At 36.2% G+C, this 27,827-nt stretch overlaps 1 protein-coding gene across 1 annotated transcript; it reads right to left on the bottom strand.

Annotated features, from left to right (window-relative positions):
- Nucleotides 1-5,821: 5,821 nt before the first annotated feature.
- On the bottom strand, nt 5,822-26,472 carry slc17a7a (solute carrier family 17 member 7a). Its single transcript, XM_046866011.1, has 13 exons — nt 26,317-26,472; nt 15,288-15,540; nt 12,056-12,174; nt 11,835-11,949; nt 11,202-11,289; nt 10,881-10,967; nt 10,330-10,472; nt 9,780-9,929; nt 9,349-9,481; nt 8,091-8,201; nt 7,802-7,929; nt 7,469-7,538; nt 5,822-6,465 (listed from the first exon to the last, which is right to left on the bottom strand). The coding sequence occupies exons 1-13, from the start codon at nt 26,376-26,378 to the stop codon at nt 6,176-6,178; spliced, it is 1,749 nt and encodes a 582-aa protein (XP_046721967.1). The 5' UTR covers nt 26,379-26,472; the 3' UTR covers nt 5,822-6,175.
- Between the last annotated feature and the right edge of the window lie 1,355 nt (nt 26,473-27,827).

Here is a 27,827-nt window from a genome sequence, read left to right on the forward strand (position 1 = left end):
CATTTTACTGGTATAAAAATGGTGCTAGCGTTGTGGTATAACACACAGTGGCAAGTGGCTGGTGTGTCCTATTACCGATAGGCGGTGCACATGTCGTGGGCCAGTCTAGAGACCGTTAATCAATGTGGCAGACAAAAGTGTTAGTGTGTGCATAGTACAATGTGGGGTGATGAAGTTTCTTGTGGACGAAGGTATAAAACCCTTGGATATCTGCAAAAGACTTCAAGCCACCACAGTCATTCCTGTGATTATTCAGCGTGTTGAACGCCTGATTCTGGATAATCGATGCATAACCTGTCATAAAATTGCACAATTAAAGAAGTGAAGCAGATTGTCCCTGGATGGTTCAGGCGACCTGACAAATCTTTCTATGCCGAATCTCTCCAGGCATTAGTTATATTGAAATTATTTTTTTATTTTATAAACTCAAAAGTCCTGGTATGAATCAGCTGGACAGCTTTTCCAAACACCTCCTGCGCCTACCACCACCAAATTGCATGCATTCTGGGGGTGGCAAGAAAAAAAAGCACAAGTGCCAAGAGTTTAGACTGGTTTCTATCAGGTATGACTGATGCTGACATCTTTTTTTAGAAAGGATTTCAATACTAATATTAAATAGATAGATAGATAGATAGATAGATAGATAGATAGATAGATAGATAGATAGATGGATGGATGGATGGATGGATGGATGGATGGATGGATGGATGGATGGATGGATGGATGGATGGATGGATTACAAAAGAAACAATGCTGAAATTAATGGTATAAGATGGAAATTCTTTCTTTGGCTTTTTCCCCACATTTCGACACCCACAACCATGCTGAAAAAAGAGTGAAATCTCACAAACACACACACACACACACACACACACACACACACACACACACACACACACACTTTCACAACAATTAAGAGTGGGTGTGTGTGATATTGTGCTCTGCTATGGCAGAATGAAAGCAAGAAAAATCACCATGTTCTTTGGAGTTAACACCACTAATGTGACAAATGGATGGTGTTTAAAAGTTTGTGTATTATAATAGTGTATTGTGTATTATAAAAGTTTGTGTAATATCAGTACATTTACAATTGGCCTTTGTATTTACATGGTACCAGATAGTAAACTACCTCAGCTTCATAGAGTACCCAGAGCGATATATATATATATATATATATATATATATATATATATATATATATATATATATATTCAGAAATTGTCCACAAAGCTACTTGGTAAATCAGATGGAGAAGGACCTTAGAATTTCCACAGCAATCTCTACCCATAACTCCACCACAAATAAAGCAATTCAACACTGAACAACATAACCAATAAAAAATAAACAAATAAACCGTTATACCACGAATTTACAGTGTTTTTGAATTGTACAAAAATAACAAAAAGAACTGTTTAAATAAATGTCCAAGGTGAATCAATTTTTATTATAAGCCTCTATAAAAGTATGCAGGCAAATTAAAAATAAATTTTGAATACATTTTACTATTGAAATAACTCTATAAATGGTTAATTTTACAGAAAGGTAAATTTTTTATTGCTATTATAAAAAAATGTACAACACAACTGAAACTTGGAAGGTATTGGGACATTCTAAAACATTTGAACCATATCATGTGGCCTATGTGGCCACTTCACAGCATGAGTTTTGCATGTTCTTCACAGCTCTCGGTTTTCTCCTGGGTTCTCTGGTTTTCTTCCACTCATAATCCCACACAGAAAAATTTTTACTGAAGATGAATAAGCATACAGTATCCATGCTGAAACATTTGCATGGCTACGTAACACACATCCATTGTTCATTTTGATTTGTACAAATGAAAAATAAAAGAAATGAGGAAAAAACCCTCCTTGACCCACCTGGAGTTTGTATCTGAGGTACACTTAAAGTTCATTGTTTGCCTTCACTAATTTTCCTGAAACACTGGCTTTCATGACTCACTGGTTTAAATGACTCACTACTGCCCGTATACGTAAACTAGACGTAATGTTATATTATTAACAGGTTTCAAATGCATGCGTAATGTGTGCATTTCAATGCCTTCTGCTTTCGTGTACACACATTAACTTTATTCTAATGAATGGACATTTGCTGTCACGCAGATGCGGACAGGTTCCTTTATTAATCTGGTTCCTCTCATATCTAATATTGTTTCAGGGAGTTTTTCTTTACTGTCATTATCACCCTGGCTCTCTCATTAGGGATTAATGTTCGATTTATATACCTAATCTATTGATTTAGGTCAAGCTGTTTTGCAAACCTTGTCCATTGTTAAAATACAAACAAAACCGAACTGATCTGAATTCCTGGTCACTCGTGCACATTAAAATAGGCCTGATTATGTAGCAGTGAGTGACAGAGATTTTACAGTCTTTTACCAGAAGATGTCAGCAGCAACGCAGGCCAATGCAGATGATTGTCGGACTTTCCTATCTCCCATCCTCATGACAGATGGATAGAAGGATTATCTTGGTGATTTTAGGCAAAGATTAGAGTGGAGCAGATGCCCTCAGTGGGACAGAGAGAGAGAGGGAAAGAGAGGTGGAAAAAAAAGAAGTGAGAAGTAAGCAAGAGGAAAATAAATCATAGTGTAAATACCACCAGATGGTAAATACTGACAATATAGATTTACCTGCACTATTACTTTAGGATATGTTTAACGTTTTTCTTAATTATGCTAATTAACAGTGAATAAATCGTCAAATCCGATACAGAAATGGGAATAATTAAATTCATGCGTAATTGATTTATCAGTTTTATTGCACATAGGGAAATTTCACATGTAGAATTGTATTCACTTCTGTTCATTTATGTCTATTGAAAAAAAAAAAAGATGACCTAAGAATTTATTTATTCTTCAGACATAATCACGGCATTGTAGGAAAACAATGAGAGGAACTAGAAAAACCCAACAACATAAAGTAGAAACATCAAATCTTAAACAACAGAGCCCGAGTTGATTATCTCTACACTGCATTTTCTGTTCCCTGACTGGAGTGTCTGCTTCAACTGAACCACAGTTCGAGTGTTTCTTAAGGTGTGAAAACAGAATTTCACAAGATGGTGTGTGAAAATTCACGTGTCTCTGTAAATAATAAATGAGACATTTAGAAGATTGTCTAGCAGGTTTCTGCTCAATGCTGTACTTCACATTACAATTCAGCGCTTTTTGAATTAATTATTCAAAAACACACACAAAGAAACACACACACACACACACACACACACACACACACACACACAATTATTGACACCCTTCATGTAAATGATAAAATTATTAAGAAAAACACATAAGCTCAACCCTGTAGGAACTGTGTCATTTAAAAATGAATAAATAAGCAAATAAATAAATGAATAAGCAATCATACAAATAAAACAAATAAATGATACCCTGTTTGCATTTCTTTAAAAAAAATTTTGGCACACACAGTTTTTTGAGGTGAAGCTTTAAGTGTAGATATTTCTTATATCATTTGTGCTCATTTTTATAAAGCAAAGCAATTAATAGGATGGGTGCCAATAATTCTGGAGGATATTTATAACATATAAGCACGCACATGTGCAGTCACACACACAGACACCTTTAATGTCACTTATTATGATCAGATAATGTACTGTGTGGAATTCTGTGTTTAAAAAAGGAAATATATGTTTATGATGCAGACAGGGTGAGCTGTGTGCTGACCATGGAACCATGGACAAACACAAGGAATTGTGCACAGACAACAAAAAACAAATCACACACACACACGCACACACACACACACACACACACACACACACACACACACACACGCATGCACGCACACATACACGCTTACACCGAAGGTACACATCTGGTTTTTATCCTCATATTAAGTGCATTACAGTGATTTTGACAGAAAGCCTAAAATACTGGAGTTAGATCACAGCACCGTCAATATTCACACTGACACACACACACACTCACACACACACACACACACAATGCCAGTTCAAATACAAAAGTCTCTTCAGACACCTGACACACCTTCCACCTATCACATATGATAAAGATTATTAAAAACCTGCATTTCTTCAGGGGAACCCTTAAGGGGTTCTCTAAAGAACCCTAGAAAAGACCTAATGATCCAAAGAACCATTTTCATTCACTCATCGTATGGGTCTTCTCTTACTTCCCACCCACTATGTTAAATTTGAGTTTGTTTCACTTTAAAGATTTCCCTGTGTTCAGTATTTTATTATATACTTCGCTTTCATATCAACTCAACTTTCATATCCAATGGGTTTTCAAGTCTAGCCGTAGAGAACCGAAATCCATCACAAATACAGTTTAGTGATTTCCCTGCTCAAAAACATGTGATTTAAACGAACATACAGTAAATTCAGGTACAGACATTTGTATTGAGCTGCAACCCAACATAGCGTTTATGTGATGTCTGAGGTTGGACAGAGGAATCTGAATTTGGGTGGACAAAGCCTTTTGATTTGTCAAACAAAGTCAGACATCCAGGTAAACATGAAGACGTTTACTTGTCATGAAAGAGACATCAGCAATATTTATTGCATTTAATTGCATGATCAGTTGAAATTTTGGAGTCTGTGGTAAGTAACTTTTTAAATGGCTATGGATTCTGTTCTTTTATGATGAACTTCAAACTTCCGTGCAACATTATAAACTGAAGTTGCAGCACAATACTAACAGTGTACAAAGGCAGTAGCACTAACAACAAGCTAGCCAGGAGACAATAGAGGGTAATGCAACAAGCATTAGATAACCCTAATCTCAGTGATTACCTTCTCAAAATGGCAATCAGTATGGCCAGTGTTATAGATATAACCAAGTACTGTTTGTATATGAACTGATCTAAAGCAATACTGCTACAACCTAAAAAATAAATCTGTACTATACAATTTTAACTCTGCACTTTGTTGGTCCGTGTTAACTGAATACCCATGCTACTTGCTTTATAAACAATTCTCTTCCGTGCCTCTATGCAAATTACTGTTTAATTACTAAGTAGTTTCCTTGTGTATCTGATGGTCAATGGGAATTTTTACTCTCTATCTCTCTACACAATGCACCTCTATATTTGCATACAAACATTTGCATCAAGCTGGTCTTTGCTACTATATATATATATATATATATATATATATATATATATATATATATATATATATATATATATATATATATATATATATATATATATATATATATATATATATATATATATATATATATATATATATATATATATATCTATATCTATATATATATATATATATATATATATATATATATATATATATATATATATATAGTAATCCCTACTTTACCGTGGTTTGAATTCTCGTGCCCCCGGAATTGCATTTGCCACATAACTAATTAATTATAAAATGAAGTAAAATGTTAATACAGTACAGTACAGAAAGTAAAGAATGCGGTGACGTGTATCTTTTACTCAGCCTCTTTTTTGACATCATAGGACACTTCAACGATAAACAAGCAGCGAAACAATGCATAGGCTACGCTACTACAGAACTACATGTACTCACTATAAATGTGATACAGTGTACTGGATTTCTACGAATTTACACAAAATTCATCTTGTTATATTCTTGCAAATGTTTCTAAAGTGTGGAGGAAAAATGGGAGGCTGATTTACGGCTTAAACAATAGTAATAATAATTTTTTTTAAAAGCATTTTTGGGGTGGCATCTGTTTATCGCGTTTTTTGAACGTAACCACCGTGATAAACAGGGGATTACTGTATATATATATATATATATATATATATATATATATATATATATATATATATATATATATATATATATAATCAAGTCAAGTAAATCATTTGCATGCTTTATCCATTCTCCTGGTTTTACTCACACAACCATCTACAAGAATATGAACCTGAGTTCATGGGAGCTGGGGAGATACCAAAATCTTTCTTTGATTTGTTCCTTTGGAGGGCCTAGTAAATATTTTATGTAGAACTAAGGATTATGGACTAAGAGTCTAGACAGAAGAGACACACATTTTGATGTCTCTCTCCATCTAAACAAAAGCTTTGTCCAGTGGCATTGATTTTAAAGGGTCCATTAAACATTACAATTTGTCTATGAGCAGGGAAAATCTCCAGGACTGAAAAAATGTGCCCCGCTCACACTATGTGAGTTCCCTCTCAACCTCTCCTCCATAAAGATAACTATTTCTCCCAACTGGTTGTACATATTCTTCTGTTTTGTCCCAGTCAGAGACCCATCCAGCTCCGCCCCCACCTCCACTCCCGTTTGGCCCAGCAGTGTTTGGCTGGTTAATGGCACCATACTGTCCACCCGTTCTGTAAAGCTCTTCAGTCTCATTGGCCAGCTCATCTTCATCCAGGATGCCACATTTCTCCTCGCTGGTGTTCTCGGCATCCGCCCATGGCTGCTTCTCGCCTGAAGCAAATATGCCTGAGATAGACATAAAATCAGTTTAAAATAGAACTCAAATAAACAATTACATTTAATTATTAAGCTACATTTGTTCAAAATATCTGGTGATTGTATAATTTAAAAAGCCCAATGTATCCTTCTATTAGCGGATAATGACTTTAATTTAAAGGTGGTTATCTTTCCTGTCAGTCGAATATTGAGTCATTTTTTAGGCCTATCTGTTCTTTAGGTGCCTCTGGAACATTTTTTCACATTTCCTTTTCTTTTCTTTTTTTTTTTTTTACAATTTCTAAATATTATATGAATTTTCAGATTGCAGTACAACTCATTCTCTATTCTCAATGTTTTGCTGCATTCACTCCATTTTTGAATAATCGACATTTACTTTTTTTTATTTGCTACTTTTTTATATAAGTCATAGAAAACAAAATCCCTTGTTTGAACAGTGCTGCCTAAGATGATTTTTGTGTTTTGTTTTTTTCCCATTTTTTCTTAATTTTAACCTTCCCCTATCCTACCACCCACTGGGAATGGACTCTGTTCTCCTCTGAGACAAAAGAAACCATTAACTATTTAAATGACTGCTCCTGCAGCATCACAGGGCTGTATAAGGTGCTCAGATAGGAACATGCTGCCTGCCCTCTTCCAAAGATACAAGATCATAGAAACCCATGATTGGCCAATGTCACTGTGATGAACAGGAAAAGAAAAAAAAATATCTCATGACACATTTTTGCCAATTTATATTCATTTGCTATAGGTGGCTGTTGCAGGGTTGATATTTAATGTTTCATCTCCAGATGACAGGAAGGACACTTTTATACCGCATCAATCAGTATCTCTTTCTTTCTTTCTTTCTTTCTTTCTTTCTTTCTTTCTTTCTTTCTTTCTTTCTTTCTTTTAATGAAGTGAATGATATACTTTTTTAATTAATTATTTAAGTGAATCATTCTCTCAGTTTATACTTGTTGCTATTAAAAGGCAAATTCTGTATTAAAATAATTACAAAAATTAGATATACCATAGAAGACCACACCCCCATAATGCACTAATGATGCAATGAGAAAGACGTACTGCCACTCTTCACGTGTCTGTAAAAAAACAAAAAAAACAAAGCCATACTGTAAGACTGGTGTTACAATGTGCATGCTTGATCATAACTATGTGAAAATAATGGCAGCTATGACAGCCAACTCTTTTGTCTATAGAATCTATGAGCATCCACACACCCATACTTAAAAATTATATACTGTATATTACTAGAATCTGATAGTATTTTATAATGCTTTACAAGACCAGGCAACAGAGAATGAATAGAGATGTGTGTTTGTGTGTGTGTATTATTAGATTGTACCTTATGTTTGGTCATGGCTCCCACTATAATGGGGCACACCATGCCCGATAAGGTGCCCACTCCATTAGAGATGCCCATTAGGATGCTGGCATAACGTGGTGCTATGTCTAAATGATTCACATTAAAGCCTGACAGAGAAAGAGTGAGAAGAAGAGAGAAAGAGCGAGAGAGAGAGAGAGAGAGAGAGAGAGAGAGAGAGAGAGAGAGAGAGAGAGATTATGCTGTAAGACTTGGCTGTATTGTATACGCAGGACGTGTCTGCTTAAATAGTTAAATAATGCTTTCTAACCTGAGATAGCAAACCCACTGAAGCCAACCGCCAGGACGAGAAATAATATGGCCACTGCTTTAGTGTGAGAGAATCCCACCACCAACAGTAGCGTTGCCTCCATTCCAAATCCTGCAAAACGCACCATATCAACATGAAAGACCACAACAATATCGCATAACAATAGGCTAATGTAAAGAAGAAAACATGACAGGGTTTTCCAGCAAAGCATAAGACTGTACAGTCCCAGTTTTACCTCTAACTGAGCAAATAAAGCAATAGCATTGGAACCTCCTTCCTCAAGACAAATAAATTAATGAAATATCTCCACATAGAACCTTTCACACATCCACAATGGTAAATTTTTTTTTTAATCTGGCTGCATGGAGCATTTTCTGTCCCACAGGATGTCTTGTTACTATAGAAACAATAATATATTAGAACGAGTGTATTAATATAAACCTGTGATTTGCATTGCAGCCAAAAATGCTCTCAAAGAAAATGAATCAACACCTTCTCAGAAATGAGACTTTAACACTGTACATGGTATAATAAGGTTAATTAGTCATTGCCAATTAAACGCATGATGATCTCCATTTATCCATAGTATCTCAGGGCTTATATTGTGTTTATTTTGCATTTGAAATAAACTAAATGGTATGAAATGAAAAACAAATATATTTTTTAAAGGTTTCTTGTTTTTTGCTTGTGTTGTTAGTTCCTATATCTATTATGACGCATTTCACAGCCAATGCACCTATAGGATAAAATAACAATTGTATTTAGAAGAAGAAGCAGCCTTATTTGTCAAAAAAAAAAAAAAAGTGAATATCTTGTTACAAGTTTGCAGTTTTTTCGGAAGTTGGGGTCAGCCAGGATTAGGGTTAAGAGCCTTTTTTAAGGGCCCAACAGTGAACCCAGAGCCTTAACCTTGGACTGAGAAATATCAGGCAAAAAGTCAAAGTGTATCAGATGTGTTAAACAGTTTGGTATTAATCTATTGTGAATAAGGTATTTACAGCTGCAAATTAGTGAATGACTAAAACTCTCATATGTTTGATCAGTCTTCAACCTATAATTCTAAAACCTAATACATCGAAATATTTAGGGAAAAATATAAAAACTATTTTATAGGTTATGTCCACAGTGAACCTATTTACTGCTGTATGAACGTATGCCTCAGTGATTTTAATCCCATCTGCTAAACCAGATTAGAAATTCAAACATGCACGAACACACACAGGCATTCTCATACACACTCTCTCTCTCACTCACACACCTCCGCAGTTCATGAGCTTGCGGACATTTGTGGTGCTCATTATATTGTGTGATCTCAGGTAGTCAGCCAGCTGCCCCCCCAACGGCACTACGATGGTCATCACTAGGTGAGGAAGCGCAGATACCAACCCCACCTGAAAAGGACAGAAGCACGATCATACATTATTTTTACATTACTTATATATATATCTGTGTGATATGCCTATGTGTTAGATGTCTAAACATCTCCTCAAGGAGAACTGCGATTTGAACCCAAACATGCCTATGACTCAGACTTTCTCCGTATCAGCTACAATCTGAGAAAAAGTGCACACATGTTGCGGAGGCGGTTATGTACAAATGCACGCTTAACACTGCCTACACGTTTGGTATTTTGTTTGTATTTTGCTATTTTGTACCATGTATGTGGGTGGAGGCAAGTTTGTGCTTCACCTTGCTGATCTCAAACCCAAAAACCTCCTCGAAGTACGCAGGCTGGCTGATTAGAAGCAGGTAAAACGTCCAGCTTCGGCAGAAGTTGGCCACAATGATCGCATACACCGGCATAGAGGTGAAAAAATGACGCCAAGGGGTTTTGAATTTCTGCAGAGAGCACAAAAGGGCAAGCTATTTGCTAGACACACATACTGCAGGGTATAAGCAAGAAAGTGCAGTCAAAAAAAAAAAAGAGGAACGTTGAAAGGGAGATGAGTTCATGCAGTGGCTAAAATGTTGGTGCTGCCATTTTATGTATTTAGCAGAGATTTAAACTCATGACCCTTCAAATCAGATTTCCAACATCTTAACCATTGAGCTACCACTTCCCATAAGTTAGGTTTCTATTTTCTAGATGTTTTGTAGACACAAAATTCTTTACTTGTGACAACTTTTTTTTAAAAATGAATGAGAAATCAAACCAGTGTGGACCACCATGGACACCAAATGTAGATGCATGAATACACCAATAAACCCATGCCATCCATGAGTGTATGTATAAAAAAACCTGAAGAGGGTTGACCAGCCCTGCTGTCTCTCCAATCGATTCCTCAATGTATTTCCTCTCCTCGGGGGTGATGGTAGGGTGAGCAGCTGGACTCTCATATGACACCAAGATCCAGAAGAGATACCACAGTATCCCGACGCTACCTAAAAGAGAAATAGGACAAAAGACACAGATTAGAGCAGAAAATATGATTAATGTGATTAATATAGATTCATTCCTAGAAATCTTTCTATTCTATTCTATTCTATTCTATTCTATTCTATTCTATTCTATCCATACTTGTTTGTATAGCACTTTTTACAATGGACATTTTCTCATAGCAGCTTTACACATATACAGGAGTAATAATATAATGTTTGTTCCTGTTGTTATATTAAGCACTTTTTGTATGTCGCTCTGGACAAGGGCATCTGCTAAATGCTGCAAATGTAAATGTACTGGATATCTAAATAAAGCTCAGTTAAGTACAGCAGCTTGCCAAGGATATGCTAATTGCTCAGGATATGTGTTCTTATACTCAATGGGAGAGCAAAGTTGTGATTTTTACTTACCATATACATAAAATACGGATGACCATCCAGTATACTGTACTAACACACCGGCCAGGGGCATTGCCACCACAGCACCTGCATACGACCCTGATTCAGATACAGAATAAAGCTTTTTATTGTCATCAATATAAAAGCCTATATGCAATATAAATCACAGGTCACACACCATTAGACCTATTATGACTCAATTATAGGTTGTCTTTAAGCACAAATCAATGTTTGAGCTAATAACAATTATGTAAAAAAAGAGGTAAGGTCTAAAATCAAGGCAAATAAAAAGAGTTTGATTATATGACTGAAAATGATCATCTATGTGCTCACCACAAAATGCTGTTGTGGCCAATCGGCTTCTCTCAAGAGGCGGAGCCCATTTGGCCCAGATCCCATGGCAGGCAGGATATGACACTCCCTGTGGGATGTACAAAAGGAAGATCCGATTCAAGCTCAAATGTAAAAAGGTTCACAGTTTTTGTTATATCCCAATAAAGATTCAGATTTATGCCTACTGTATAATGCACCTGTATAGTGTAAGACAATGTTTCTTGTTCATTTAAAAATAAACTCCTGGATGTTAATTAGCAAGCCAGAGGCAACAGTAGCAAAGTAAAAACTCTCTGAGATAGCATGAGGAAAAACCTTGCAAGGAAACACACTTAAAGAGAACCCATCAACATCGATATCAGATGATCATTACTCTTTACCAGCTACATGCTAAGTGTGCAAGAAAATACAGTAATACATTCTACCTACAATAGTAATATAGCCAGTAGCTAGTAATCTAATGTTCACAAGAAATGAGGGTAAAAAAATTGATTGTATTGAAGTATTTTAAGGGAGAAAACAATGTTCATATTAAAATCTGTAATTTGTGTTTGTCGCTTTGGAATGGAATTGTTTCCAGATTTCTGATCTGGACTTTACTAAGGTACAAAGAGACAAACCCAGATGGCGTACCTCCACAAGACCCTGGCATATCCTGACCATGATGACACATCCATAGTGGATCCTCGCTGCAGACGGAATCAGCATGTTCAGAGTGGACGTGGCCACGATCGCAAAGCCGAACACTCTGCAGAAATAAGAAAGATGTGTTCTTCAAAACACATGCACACTCTGCAATGCTTAAAAATGGAATGTACATCAGCTGTTTCTGAGTATCACTGGGGGAAAATCACCTGTTGGCAGCAAATTTCTGGCAAATGAATCCTCCAGGGATCTGAGTAACGATATAACCCCAGAAAAATGAACCATGGATCATCCCCACTGTCTCTGGATCCCATGTGAATTGAGCAGCCTAGAGAGAGAGAGAGAGAGAGAGAGAGAGAGAGAGAGAGAGAGAGAGAGAGAGAGAGAGAGAGAGAGACAGACAAAAACAGAGACAGACAGACAGACAGATAAAACAGAGAGAGAGAGAGAGAGAGAGAGAGAGAGAGAGAGAGAGAGAGAGACACAGACAAGCCAAATTGATGAATGTTAATTCACTTACAGAAGTCATGTGACCTTCACAGCTTATGCGGTGTAATATTACTTTGAAATCCAATAATAAAGTGAGGTGCTGTATTATATAACTGCACTGTAAGCTGTTATATACCACAATGTTGTTACAAATTTTGTTTCAAGGTCAGAGGCAAGGCAAAAAGCCACAATATAAAAAAGGAACATGTAAGAAATCCCTGCAACCATACAAAGTACAGTCAGGATGTCCATTCATTCATTCAAATCACAATACCAGCTTCACAATTTCAATTTGTAAAATAAATAAATAATAATTATATTGTAAGCAAAATGTACTATAGTTTCATCTTTAAAATAAATGTAGAAAATGTAAGATCACTGACTTGGGAAAAATTCAAACATAATGGGCAGCAGAAAAAATTTGAGCTCCAACACAGGCTAAAATATCAGTTTTTCCACAACCTTTTACTCTTTCGCTTTCTCGGCCACCATAGATTGCAGTGGTGTGTGGATGAGATCATTAGAAAGCTACCCAAGAGTGCTTCACAACTCAAATACATAATAATGCCATAATTATATAGGTAATTCTATTGGATGTGCAGTTTCTCTGATGTTTAAAAGTGCATAATGTATAATTTATAGAATGCTAATTCTCATTAGATAAATCACACAAGTCACATTGTCAGATTTTTGTATTGTGATTAATTATTTCATGATACATTATTTCATCCCTAGTACAGAGTGATAGAAGTGGTTAAAACCTTAGTACAAAGTGTACATAGTACAATATATCTATAGAATAAAGTGTTTCTAGTGAAACGTTTAGACAAAATTCCTTTGCAAGCAGAATTCTTGGAGTTTATACTTGTTTCTATATTTACATTTATCCAGATTGACTTACAACTGAGCAGTTGAGGTTTAAGGGGCTCAAGCGCCCAGAAGTAGCAGCTTGGTGGTGCTGGGATTTGAACTTGTGACCTTCTAATCCAGGGTCCAGTGATTTAAGCACTGTGCTACCAGCTAATTTAAAACTCGTTTTGCTATGATAGCTTTTTTTATACACACAATTCAATAAATGTTCTAAGTTTTTATGTGTATGTGGTCCAGGACAACTTCTCCATTGTCACCCATAACATAAAAGCTAGAAAGGGGAAGGAAAGAACACTGGTACTTTGTCTTCTTGATTTACCTCAGTAAAGATTGGACTTCAGCTGATGTATTTAAAAATATCCTAACTGGAAAAGCTTGTGTCCCGAACCTTATTTATTGACTCAGCTTCTTTAAAAAGAAACAGCAGAAATACATGTAGTTGATCAGTTTTAACTAGTGCCTGAGATGCTGCCAGTCCTGAGTGTGCAACACTACAGAAAACAGAAGTGTGCTCTGTGGTTCGGCTTGAGTCTCAGTGGTGCCATGTGCTGTCCACGGCTAGGCTCCCACTCACTATTCACAACAGGACTGGAAACATTTTCTCAAAAACTGAAGCAGCCATGTATACAAACAAAACGCAACACTACACCTCTTAGCGCTATATGCCTGCTGGTTAACAAAAGTATTATATAAGTATGCTAGTGTGTGAGAATATATGATTGCTAGAATTCTAACAGGTAAGTATGAAAAGTATAGACGTTTTCTACTAAATTGGACTTGAGGTCATGAGTTTAAATGCGAGCCACACCAAGCTGCCTTCTAAACAAAGAATGATCCATGTATGGATGAGATAAGTCACTCTTGATTGAGGTGTCTTCCAAATGCCATAAATGTTGAGAAAGTATTATAATACAAGTAAATAAGTATGTATGAAGAATGTGAATAAGTAAGTATGAATGTCCAGATGCTAATGTGCTATTATGCTAGCATGATAGTATGCTAATATGCACCTATTAAAGTAATTTTTTTAATATCCAAATAAGTAAGGATTAGGATTTTAAAGAAATTTTGTAACTATCTTTATAAATGTAAGTATGGTATTATGCAAGTATGCAAATGTGAAGTATTAATTAATTTATGTATGTAAGTAACTTAATAGATCTCTTTTGGCATATAAGTATGAAGGAAGCCACGTATGCTAGTATTAAGTATGAAAGTATGATGAGTATAATTCAATTATATATGTTAGCAAGAGGGAAAAAAATTAATTACGCTAAAAAAATTATATTCGTATGTTGAAATGCAAGTATACAAGTAACTAATTTGTAATAATAAACTAATAAAAGTAATAATTATAGTATGAAAAACTATGCGGTGTTCAAGTGTGCATGATTGAAATTGTAAATGCAATCTAGTTTACTATTACACAAGCATGTACTTTTACTAACATGCAAATAATTAAGCATCCAAATATGTAAATATGCCAGTATGCAAGCACTCATATATGTCAGTGGCTATTGGTATGTTATACAAGTATGTAAGTATGAATGTATGATATTCGCCTAGTATGCAAGTGCGTACTGTTGTACAAGTAGGGTATCATGTAGGAATTTGAATCCTAGTATACAAGTATGTATATATGCAATATGTCATCATTTAAGCATGCATAAGTGTAATTTTGGAAATATATAAGTAGGTTAGTTTGCTAGTATGCAATGTACAATGTTACAATGTTACATGTGTAACTTGCACATATTTAAACAGGCATATATATAATTATTTAAGTATTACCAAAGCTTTGTAAGCAAATGATACACACATTTCACAGTTGGGCCTGATTCAGCAGCACAGCTACACAAAGTACAAAATGTGTTACAAGCTTTGATGAACAGAAAACATCTCCAGAATACTGATGAAACAGAATTTTTGCAAAGTCTGCCCACACGACGTCTGTCCACAACAAGTGTTGCTGATTTCACCCTTTAGCTTTATAAATATTCGGTGGAACCAGAAGCTATTGTCAAAGACATGGGTATAAACCTTAATGCTGGTTTAGAATCAAATCCCTGAAAGGACACTCACCATTATAACAGGTTTTTTCCCGTAAAAAACGGTGTGGTCGTTGACCATGCTGACTATGGCCACACCGAGATTGCAGCGGATGCCAAAGGAGATGCAAAAACCGAGACCAGAAAGAATGGCTATGATGTAGCGGCGTGGCAACCCGAAGCACGTGCAATCCACAACGGGCAGCTCTTTCTCCTCCACCATCTCTGGCCTTCCCTCTGCTGACAGCTCGATAGTCTCGCCATTCTCTTGACGCTTCTCGAGGATCCTGGAGGTAGAATGAGAAAGTATATGGAAGTTCCTGCTGAATCAAAATATCCTGACAAAGTTTTTGTCATTGAAACTAACATCTCTGCAAAGTTGAAAAGTCTTTTAAAAAGTTGTCTTCCAGTAAACTGATATTTATTTTGAGGCAATGCATGTTTAAAGGTACAAAATCAAGACTTTCAGGGAAACAGATGTATCTATAGTATCTAAAGCTACACTAGTGGTCTTCTAAAGGAAGCACCTTTTGCTCCTGTACTCGTACCTGGGAAACTCACCTATGTGCACTTTCAGAAAAAAAAGTGATTTAATATCCATTACCAAACATTTTGCACTTCACAGCTGTGACAGATTGTTCAATGTTTGTTTTAGTTTGTACTCCATTAAATGCAATGCTCACAGTACTGAAAACAACAAAATGACAACTATATGCAAATCTTCCATTGCATCAGCTTCCACAGAAAGCCATCCTAAAGAAAACTAACACTAACTTATAGTCTGCCATTACCATGGATTTGTTTTGGATTCCCTATTGTCGTCATTAAATTCAAATGACTGGGTTTATACTAAATGTTAATTAATGTGTTTAGTTGAAATAAACAAGACCTCTGTAAATATTTTGAAGCTAGTTGCAGGGTTATTTGTATCTAAAATTGCCCTAACTCATGCCAGTTGCCCGATTTGAAGACTATAAAACATGAGTCTTTCTATACCTAATTTCCACACTCTCTCAAAGGACACTTTCTGAATTACATTTCCTGCAAAAATGTTCATGTGAAAAATGAATATAAATATATTTTGTATTTAGCCTTGTACACTATGCCTGGAGAAAATACATATTTTGCTATTTTTGTGTAAAACGTAATAATTCATAAACTTAGGTTTACTTTCGGACTGCAGCGTCAGAAGTAAACAATGTTGATTAATATATTTGTTATAATGTGTTTGGATATTTTGTCACGTGTGTGTTAGTAGTGTCTAATTTAAACCCTCACACCACTTTTAGACAGGCGTTAACACAGCTGCAGGTGAGAGAGGAGGAGAACATAAAAGGGGCGTCTCAGTGGATAGAACATGGACGTTAAGCAGAGGCCTGAAGAGAGACCATCTGGGTACTGTAACCTGCCCTACTGCACAAACACACACACACACACACACACACACACACACACACACACACACACACAAACTCGCCAATGCAAAGCACAAGTAATTTTAGCATATATAAGACATTTGTGTAGGTATGCCTGAATTACATGGCACAACGTCATTACATATTACAGTCATGATGTAGAACCATAAAAAGATTCTCTAATAGTGCAAAATTGCACATATTTGTGTTTACACACAATATGTTTTTTTTTTTTAGTGAGGGATATTAGGTTTGAGACCTTTCTCACACATCACTTCAGACCACTTCCCCCCACCAGGGCATTAGATAATCCCAAACTCCACCCTCGGATTAGGATTATTGAAATTCCTTACTTCCGGTAATGAGTGGAAGTACGGCCGAGATCCTTATCTTTATCCTTTTTTCTTTCTTTTTTTTTTCTTTAAAAAAAATAGAAGTCATTCTATTATTTTATAGTGTCATGATTGTGTTAATGAATCATAGATGAGAATGTAATTAAAACAAAATCTAACGAAAAAGACAGCTCTTCTGCTATAGGAATGGCCTCCAGCTGCAATTAGCACCAATAACTAACAACATAACACATGCGTGTGTTGTGTTGGAAAGATTGGGAATTTAAACTTGTGGATGCGCATGACTGGGTTTTTAAATGCAAATGTATATTTATATTGAAAATGTTAATTTTTCCTTTTATAGAGTTTTAGTAAAATTCTCTGGAAAAATAATAAGGAATATTATTTAAAACGTGTTTCACCCGCTAGCTTTATTTCCTCTCTTTGGCTTTTGTGTAGTTGCAATAAACGCTTTGTATTAAGGACATCAGGCTTAGGATCAGTGATCCAGAATGTGTCATTTATTAACCCAAGATTAGCCCTGCATGCATCTATAGTGTAGGTGATGAGTTAAAATAAAGCGCGTGTAGACATTCTGAAGTCATCAGTTATTTATACATTATAAGCACTTAAAGGAACTAATAATGCATTTAAAATGGGTATGATTTATTTATTTATGAGCATCGGCGTCTGGATCTGGCAGCGTGTCGATAACAAAGCACTTCTTCGAGACTTCAAATGGTAAAATGCATTAGCGAGGAGTATCTCACACACACACACACACACACACACACACACACACACACACACACACACACACACACACAGATATTTCCAATGTCGGCATTCTAGCCTGCAGCCACAACATAAATATTGCTACTAATTCTAACATACTACTACATATTAGCAACAGTTACACAAACACACACACACGCACACACACACACACACACACACACACACACACACACACACACACACACACACACAGTATTTAGTTTTCCTTCTGCTTTCTTTTAATCTCAGTAAGAGGATGAGGCCTGAGTAGAGAAATTCCATAATCCCAACGTATTTCTCAGAACAATCCATCCTTCCATCTTTCAATCTTTCAATGCATTTAAAAAAATTTGCAGTTTACAGATTACCCTCCTTTTGCCTGTGATTGAAACATTGTGGTCATTTCTGACAATATTCAAAAGGTTACAGCCCAAATCAGGGCAAATCCACAAAGCCCCTCCCAGTATCTCTCTCTCTCTCTCTCTCTCTCTCTCTCACACACACACACACACACACACACACATTCTCTCGCACTTATTTGCTTGTTCTCTCTCTGTGCTTAGAACTTAATGTATTTTAAACCCACACCCCTGCCTCCAGTGAACAGATTGTGTCTCAGTGGGACTGTGCCACCAAGGGAGAATCTCTCCCATCCTGACACACACACACACACACACACACACACACACACACACACACACACACACACATACACACACACACACACACAGACCCATAATGACACACACACACACACACACACACACACACACACACACGCACACAGACCCATAATGACACACACACACACACACACACGTAAAACATGACCTTCATAATCATCAGATAAGATAGATGCCCCGCACTCAAAATCTCCAAATAAGAATTTATCATGTGTACACAAATCTGGTTAAATGACATACAGTAGAAATTGCAAAACCAACTGTAACAATGAAAAAAAAAATGGAAGAAAGTAAAAGTATATTAATAATGCAGTTTATTCACAATATATGTATTTTGCTGTGAGCTGCTATGGAGGTAGGTATACATGTATATATGAGTGTAAAACAAAAGTTTAACTATAATAATAATAATAATAATAATAATAAAATAATAATAATACTTACTACACCCTATATACATACTTTGTATACTTGCCTACTATTATTATTATTATTATTATTATTATTATTATTATTATTATTATTAGAAGATAAATGAAATGTGAAAATTGAAGAGAGACGCTTTGTGTTTGTGTGTGATGGAGAGACGAGGGATGGAGGAGGTGTGAAGGGTTTACGGTTGCTCAGTCTGAGAGAGAGTGCAGGACTGAGGAACTGGGAGGCTGTAACAGTAGGAGCAGGGGAGCCTTTAAATGATTAATCAGCTGCTGACTATTCTGCTGTTCATAATACAGCTTCATCCTAAAAAAAGATACACACACACACACACACACACACACACACACACACACACACACACACACAGCACTTTCTTCCCTGAGCTATACCAATACACACACTTTCTGGGTCTCACATATACATTACATTAAGAATATAACAATTTATTCATCTTCAGTAGCCACTTTATTCCTGTCAGGGTCAGGAGCCTATTTAAAGAAGTCAGGCCACAAAGTAGGCAACATACACACACTCAAAAAAACAATTTAGAATAGCCAATCCACCTAGATGTTCTCAGAGTTCAGAAAACACACAAGAACTCGGAGGAAATTCACACTGAGGCAGAAAGGACACACACAGAAACTTCACACGGACAATAATTTGAGCTCAGGATGGAACAGGAAGCTGAAGTGGTGAGGTGGCTATGCTACCTGCTACACCACAATGCCTCTTGAATACATTGTCTTAGCTGCCTTTCATCCCTGTCTGCCGGGGGATGGCATGATACATTGATAAGTAATATTAGTCCAATTTCTACTCATTTCAAGCTACAGATGAGTATAGAATTATACAAATATGATTACATTTGTTGACATTTGTCAGATTTATTCACAGTGTAGTGCCATTCACATTGAAACAGCCATAAAAATCAGTAGCTCAGCATGGGTCAGATTGTGAAGCAAAGCAAGACTCTGTGTGTGTGTGTGTGTGTGTGTGTGTGTGTGTGTGTGTGTGTGTGTGTGTGTAGTACACAGTATGTAATCAGAAGTCCAAATCTGTAAACATAGAGAGGCATGTGTGTTCCTTTACACACTGATTCATCAATGCTACACTCTAAACATACATACACTTTTTTTTTTTACAGACTGCTTTATACCCAAAGAGCAACTCCAGTGGTAGGTATTCCACTCCCCTTCCCCCATCATACCCTTTTAGTGTCACCTGCCACGGGAAATCCTGACGTAATCACCACAGATTGTCTCTGGATAGTAGCAGGCTTAATTGCCAAAGAATGGTACCAGCTCTTCACCAGAAACATAAAAAATTACACCGGCCAAGCTTTATTCATACAGGTAAAGCATGAAGGGAGTTTGTGCCTGACATAGGTAAATTGTCAAGCAAGCCTTGCTCATTTTTAAACTAAAACTAAAGCTAAAACTATTTAGTGTCAGAACATTTGTTTAAAAGAAGATTTTTTGTAGTTTGTAAGTTTTGTAAATCTGTTTTGTTACATTTTCTATTTATTCCCTGTAACTTTTAAGCTAATTAATAGCTTATATATTTGAAATAAAGCCATTTATAAAGCCTCATACTATACACCGATTTGGTGTACATTACGACTACCTGATATTGCCTAATATTGTGTTGGTCCCTCTTTTGCTGCCAAAACAGTTCAGACCCATCAAGCATTAACAGCATAAACCTCTTCAACAAGTTGAGCTTTAATAGCTCATCTGTTGGATCAGACCACACAGACGAGCCTTCGCTACAGACATACATCTTAGAGCCATGACCCTGTCGTCGGTTCACCATTGTTCCATTCTTGGACCACTTTTGATATATACTCAACACTGCAGACCAGCAAGAGCTGCTGTTTTGATGATGCTCTGACCCAGACGTCTAGCCATTGCAATTTGGCCCTTGTCAAACCCTAACCCATTTTTCCTGCTTTTAAAATATTAATTTTGAGGACAAATTGTTTACTTGCTGCCTAATATATTCCACAGATATGATGAAGAGATAATCAGTGTTATTCACTTTACCGCTCATAATGTTATAATGTCATAATATTATGCCTGACCAGTGTATGTGTGTGTGTATGTATATATATATATATATATATATATATATATATATATATATATATATATATATATATATATATATATATATATATATATTTTTTTTTTTTTTTTTTCTTTATTTTTACATTCATTCTACAAACAATACCCCATAATGACAATGTGAAAGATGCTACAAAATCACATGTACATAAGTATTCAAAGTCTTTGCCATTACACTCAAAATGTAGCTCAGGTGCATCCTTTTTCCACTGATAATCCTTGAGATGTTCTACTTGATTGGAGTCCACCTGTAGTAAATTTAGTTGATTGGACATAATTTGGAAAGGCACGCACCTGTCTATATGAGGTTCCACAGTTAACAGTGCATGTCAGAGCCAAGAACAAACCAAGTCATGAAGTCCAAGGAACTGTCTGTGGACCTCCGAGACAGGATTGTATCGAGGCACAGATCTGGGAAAGGGCACAGAAGAATTTCTGCAGCATTGAAGGTTCCAGGGTAAGTGCCTGGATAAACTGAGGAATCAGGGGAGAAGGTGACCATGAACCCGAAGGTTACACTGAAAAGGCTCAACCGTTTCTCTGTGGAGAAAGGAGAACCTTTCAGGAGAACAGCTATCTCTGCAGCACTCTACCAATCAGGCCTGTGTGGAAGAATGGCCAGACGGAAACCACTCCCCAGTTAAAGGCACATAACAGCTTACCTGGAGTTTGCCAAAAGGCACCTGAAGGACTCTCAGACCATGAGAAACAAAGATTGAAAAACTTTGGCATGAATGCCAAGCGTTAAGTCTGGAGGAAACCATGCAATGCTTGTAACAAGGCAAATACCATGTCTACAGTGAAGCATGGTGGTGGCAGCATCATGCTGGGGGTTTGTTTTTCAGCGGCAGGAACTGGAAGACCAGTCAGAATCAAACAAAAGATGTATGCAGCAATGTAGAGAAACATCCCTGATAAAACCTGCTCTGGACCTCAGTCTGGGGCGACGGTTTGTCTTCCAGCAGGACAATGACTTTAAACACAGCCAAAGAAGTGGCTATGGAAAAACTCAATGAATGTCCTTGAGTGTCCCAGCCAGAGCCCAGACTTGAACATCTCTGGAGAGATCTCCCCATCCAACCTGATGGAGTTTGGGAGTTTCTGCAAAGATAAATGGGGATAAACTGCCCATAAATAGGTGTCAATAGGTGACAAGCTTGTAGCATCATACTCGACTGGAGTCTGTAATTGGTGCCAAAGGTGCTTCAACAAAGTATTGAGCAAAGGTTGTAAATACTTACATACATGTGATTTCTTTCGTTTTTAATTTGGAATTAATTTGCAAAGATTTCAAACACACCTCTTTCACATTATCATTATGGGGTATTGTTCGTAGAATTTTGAGGAAAATAATGAATTTAATCTATTTTGGCATAAGGCTGTATCATAAAAAATGTTTGAAAAAGTGAAGCGCTGTGAATACTTTCCAGATTCACTGTAGAACAACAAGGAAACAGATATTTTCTACTGCTTGTACTTTTAAAACCATTTGTATAAAACCTTTCAGCTGGAGTATAGTTAGGGTTAAGGGTGGGATTCTGGGAGTTTTTTTTATCAACTCTATTCTATAAAATAAATTTTTTGGTTTTGTACACTGAATTGAACTTTAATTACATTCAAATTAGATTACAAAAACTGTGCACATAATGCAGAAAGCCAAAGGTGTCAGATTTTGTGTCCACGTGACAAAGAAAAAAAGCAAACAGGTCAAGAGAGCAATACATTTATTAATATTTATTATGAAAACACACTGGTTATTTCTACATCCAATTCTGGCCAAAATTCTAGCCATGAATTTTGATTAAGTAATCAGGTACTTTCTATGGCAAAAGACATTAAATCTATAAATTACAGTCTATAAATAGTACCTGCAATGCACATTGTCTCTTCTGGTGTAAAGTACAGAAATAGTGGTGAAAAAACCTGTCTTGACTGAATGTCAAAAATAAATAAATAAATGTAGCCAGTAGAATAAAGCTCAGTGAATATTTTAGCACTTATGGAAGAGCAGACATCGATCCGTACTGCAATGGATGCCTATGAGGCTCGTGTTTGTCAAATGGCATGGTGAAATTTTCCCCCTAAGGAACTGAGACAAAAAAAGACTGATATGGATGATGCTTAGGATCATCGTGATTTTCTTGGCTGCACAATAAATAATAAATGTGAAAAGCACCAGTCTGAAACAAACTCCAGTGAACTGTTATTTTTATCACAGTAAACTGGGCTGAACTCAAAAAAATTATTATAGACAGTTAGAAATTATTGTACATTTAGAAATGTAAAAGGATTTACAAGTGTGTTACGTGCACTTCAGTGAAAAGCGGGATTGTCTAATCCCAGGCCTTGCAGGATTACAGAATCGGTGCGTGTGATGTGTATGGGGAGCGTGTGTGCTACAGTAAGAGGAAGTGACGGTGATGGGATGGTGAGGACGAGGACGAGGGATTTGCGTGGTCAACAGCTGGACTTAATGCTGGTATTAATGCTGAGCTATATTTGGATGGGATTTACATGTCTAGTTGCTATCAGAGATCTCACCTCAGGGCAACAATAAATATAATATATTTATTATAATATATATAAATTGTATAATATAACGTACATAATATAATGTACATCTAAACAATATATAATGATATGTATGTATAATAATATCAAATGACATGACTCATGAATACAGAATTTACTACATAGGACACCATTATATTCAAGACAATTTATAATTCAATTAACAATTTCCAACACTGCATTACAAAACGGTCTCTCACTATCTATCACTCCCCATATTAGAATACTCATTATGCACATTATTATCTGAGGACAGTCAAATAACATTATTATTATTAAGTAAACTATGTAAAATGAGCATATCACTATATGAACAAATCAATTAAATGATTCAATCACAATATATTAAGTAGCTAAGAGAATTCGATTTTAAATCTGCCCACACAAAGTCATTTAAACATACATGTAGTCATGGTTCAAAATGTAATTTGTAGATATTGTACGTGAACCAAAATTGTAGATTTGTGCACCAAAACGGCAGAGCAGTGAAACATTCAAAGTTGTTTTATTGTCTACATGTGTCTAGCACCAGAACGATTCCATGCAGTGCTGCTTCGCATTAAGTCTTTTCCTTTGTCACTTTTAAAAATAAAGGTTCCAGGAAGAACCAAAATGGAGATTTTCACAGCAATGCCATAAAAGAGCAATTTACGGTTTCTCAAGGAAGCTTTTGAAAAATTATTTTCTTCTAATTACCATAAAGAACAATATTCTACAAAGGAACATTTGTGCAATGTAAAAGGTGCCATAGAAGTTGAAGTTTCTTCAGAGAACCTTAAAAAATAAATATTTAAGAACCTTTATTTTAAAAAAGTGTACAAACAAATATTTTAAGGTGCCGAAATATTTTCTTAACATTTTCGGGTTTCGTTTTGAACGTGATCACGTTTGGTAACTTCTCTCGCTAAGTCATGTGGTAACATCTAGGACACATTTGAAAAGAATCTTCAGAGGTGCTTTATCAATAATTGCCAAAATGATTAGTAATAAGCACTAATGCCATTTAGTCATGAACATAGCTGAGTAGTTTGTGGAAGGAGACAGACACTTGGGTGACAACAGTTTAAGCGTGGGTTTATTCCTATCCTTCTGTACAATCTTAAAGGATTACATAACAACAGTTCTGTCTGAAACCTTCATTGATTACAACACAAGCTTGCCCAACATTCACCTACACACATACATACATGGATGGATGGATGGATGGAGACTGGAGTTAAATGGGTTTTTAGGATGCGGATGACTATTGGTCGCCACAAGGTGAACTACAGATTAAATTATATGGTATTTTCATGACCCTAAAACCTTGGGTAAATCTGCTTTTCATGTATTTTGTTGCCAAAATGTAGAAATTATATTTCTACTTTGGTTGGCATAAAAATTACAGCTTATTTGTTCTGATTTGTTTTTTAAAAGGCACAGGATACACTAATCTGTTAAAAAAGATGCAGATACAATTTAAGAGCTTCGAGTAACTTTGATCAGGGTATGGTGGTTGGTGCCAGGCAGGGTGTTAATTCAGAACTACTGATCTTTGGGATTTTCACACGATTCTCTACACTGAATGTGCAAAAAAAACAAAAAAAAAACATCTACTGAGACGTTTTCAGAGAAGAAGTCCAGATTGGTGTATAATGCCGGGAAGGCTACAATAATCTCTCTTTACAATCCTGGTGAGAAGAAAAGCAGCTGAGAACACACGTCCAAAATTTAGGATACAAACAGCACAAGACAACATTGGGTTCCACTTCTGTCAGTCAAGAATACAATTTAAGACTACAGTGTGAACAGACAAAGACAGAGACAAAATCTCACTTTTACAACTGTTCACTTACACAATCTATTCCCAGTGTAGCCTCAGTGTCGTGCATGAATAAGCAGGTGTTTGTGCCGCTAGAGAGTGTAGATGCATTAATAAAACTGTTATAACATACTATAATTGTTAACTATGATGTGTTTTGTGTATTTGTCCTACACTGTCTTGTGTTGTCTTACACTGTCTGTCTTGCACTGTTTGCACCAGGTTGCACACGATGCACTTTATTTGGCGAGGACACTTAATAGTCCTCGGCCCTGTGTTTTCTGTTATGTAGTTTTATGTTGTTAAATGTAGCACCAGGGTTCTGGAGGAACGTTGTTTCATTTCACTGTGTACTGCGTCAGCTATATATGGTCGAAATGACAATAAAAGCTTCTTGACTTGACTAATTATGAACACAATGAAACACACACTTACTAAAAAATACTGTTGTATTGTTGTACTGTTTTAGAATTCTGAAGAGTATTAACCTAATTTTTACCAAAGAGGTAATATAAATAATTAAAATACATTTCCAACAAAATACATAAGTTCATAAAGATGCAGTCCCTCCCACAATTAGATAGATAGATAGATAGATAGATAGATAGATAGATAGATAGATAGATAGATAGATAGATAGATAGATAGATAGATAGATAGAGTTTATTTTAAATCGTTTTAATCTGATTAACAGAGCAGACGGTTTATCGGCTGCTGTTCATGTTAATATTCTCACATCCTTGACTATTGATGATGATGGTGATGTACAATTGATCACTTTCCAAAGTGAAATCTGTAGTGATGTAATGTGTTAGTGTACATCAGTATTAGCTGATCATTGACTTGATCACTTGACAAAAAAAAGGGGAAAAAGTGTCCAAATCCAACATGACAGAGTTGAGAGTTGATAGATGATCACTAACCTGTGTATTTTTCCCAGGGTTTTTCCTGCCACAGCCTTAAAGCGCTCCGGGCGGATCTCCATGCTCGCGAGTCCCGGTGTCCCGACTTCACGCGCACAGTCTCCCGTTCAAGAGCGCGTGCTGTCTCTCCCTCTTCCTCTCTCTCTCCCCTCCCTCCCTCGCCCTTTCCCTCTCCAAGGTCCTGGAATGGGCTGAGCTTCATTTACAGGAAATACATGGAGTCACTGTTTCAGTATCAGGAGCTATTATTTCAACTCGTAATAAGTAATAATGATTAATAGTAAGTAACAATACATAAACAATGATCAATAGTAATAAGTAATACAAATTAGATCTGGTCTGTTTGTATGAACAGAAAACAATAATCCGCAATTTTGTACGCAGTGCCTCGTATGAACGTCCATTAGGATCCAGGCTTTTCTACTTTCACTGGAATTCATGTGAATACAAATAAAAAAAAAGATTGTAATTCTATAAAATCTCATGGCCGTGTAAGAAAATCGTGCATGTGTGTAAGAAATGCACGTGAAAATAAATGGCAAAAAAAAAAAATCTGTGTAAAGTTTACTTTTAAGACACTTCTATATGAGTATTTTAACAAACTCACCTAAACAAAATCTTTATTAAATCCAAAAATGTTAAGTGTTGGTTTGTATTTCTTTTATGCAGTTACACGTGAACAAGCAAACATGTTTTTGTCGCAGGGGTTCACAGTATTTTTTTTTGGAAGAGTGTGCTTTTATTTAATTACACTCTTGATGTCACCCAAATGAGGATGGGTTCCCCTTTTGAGTCTGGTTCCTCTCAAGGTTTCTTCCTCATAACATCTAAGAAAGTTTTTCCTTGCCACAGTCGCCATGGCTGCTCATCAGGGATAAATACACACCATTCACCTTAACTGTTAAATTCTGTAAAGCTGATTTGAGACAATGTCTGTTGTGAAAAGCGCAATACAAATAAACTTGACTTATAAATTTCCGACAGCATGATGGTGCCCTCTAGTGTCTGTACTGAGTAACAACGTGTGGCTGAACAGAGTATACTTCACTCTAGTTAACTGTTATTGATCTCTTTATATCAAATACATATAAGGGATGACTGTAAATAAAACTATTTGTGGACACGAACATCACTCACCCCTTTTTTGTTCTCAAGTGTTGCAACAAAGTTGAAAACATACAATTTTTAACTATGTATGCTGCAGGGTTTACTAAAACCAAAAAGCTTCAACCTGCTTCTGCATGAGAATGCCTGTGTTGATCCATGAAGGCATGGTTTACCAAAGTTGGAACTAAAGAACTCGAGCCCTGACTGAACATGTTTGATGCTGAATCCCCAGTCACACTTCAAACTATATAGAAAAAGCATTTTATATGTGTAGGTATATAATATAGAATTATATATAGCATAGTATAATATAAGTTTCCACAAATCTTTGGCCATATAGTCGTATATACTATATATGATGCAGCATACACTCTGAACATTATTCTTCAGGATTGCTAGTATTC

Source organism: Silurus meridionalis, chromosome 14 (assembly GCF_014805685.1).
Source record: "Silurus meridionalis isolate SWU-2019-XX chromosome 14, ASM1480568v1, whole genome shotgun sequence".
Classification (NCBI taxonomy): Eukaryota; Metazoa; Chordata; class Actinopteri; order Siluriformes; family Siluridae; genus Silurus; species Silurus meridionalis.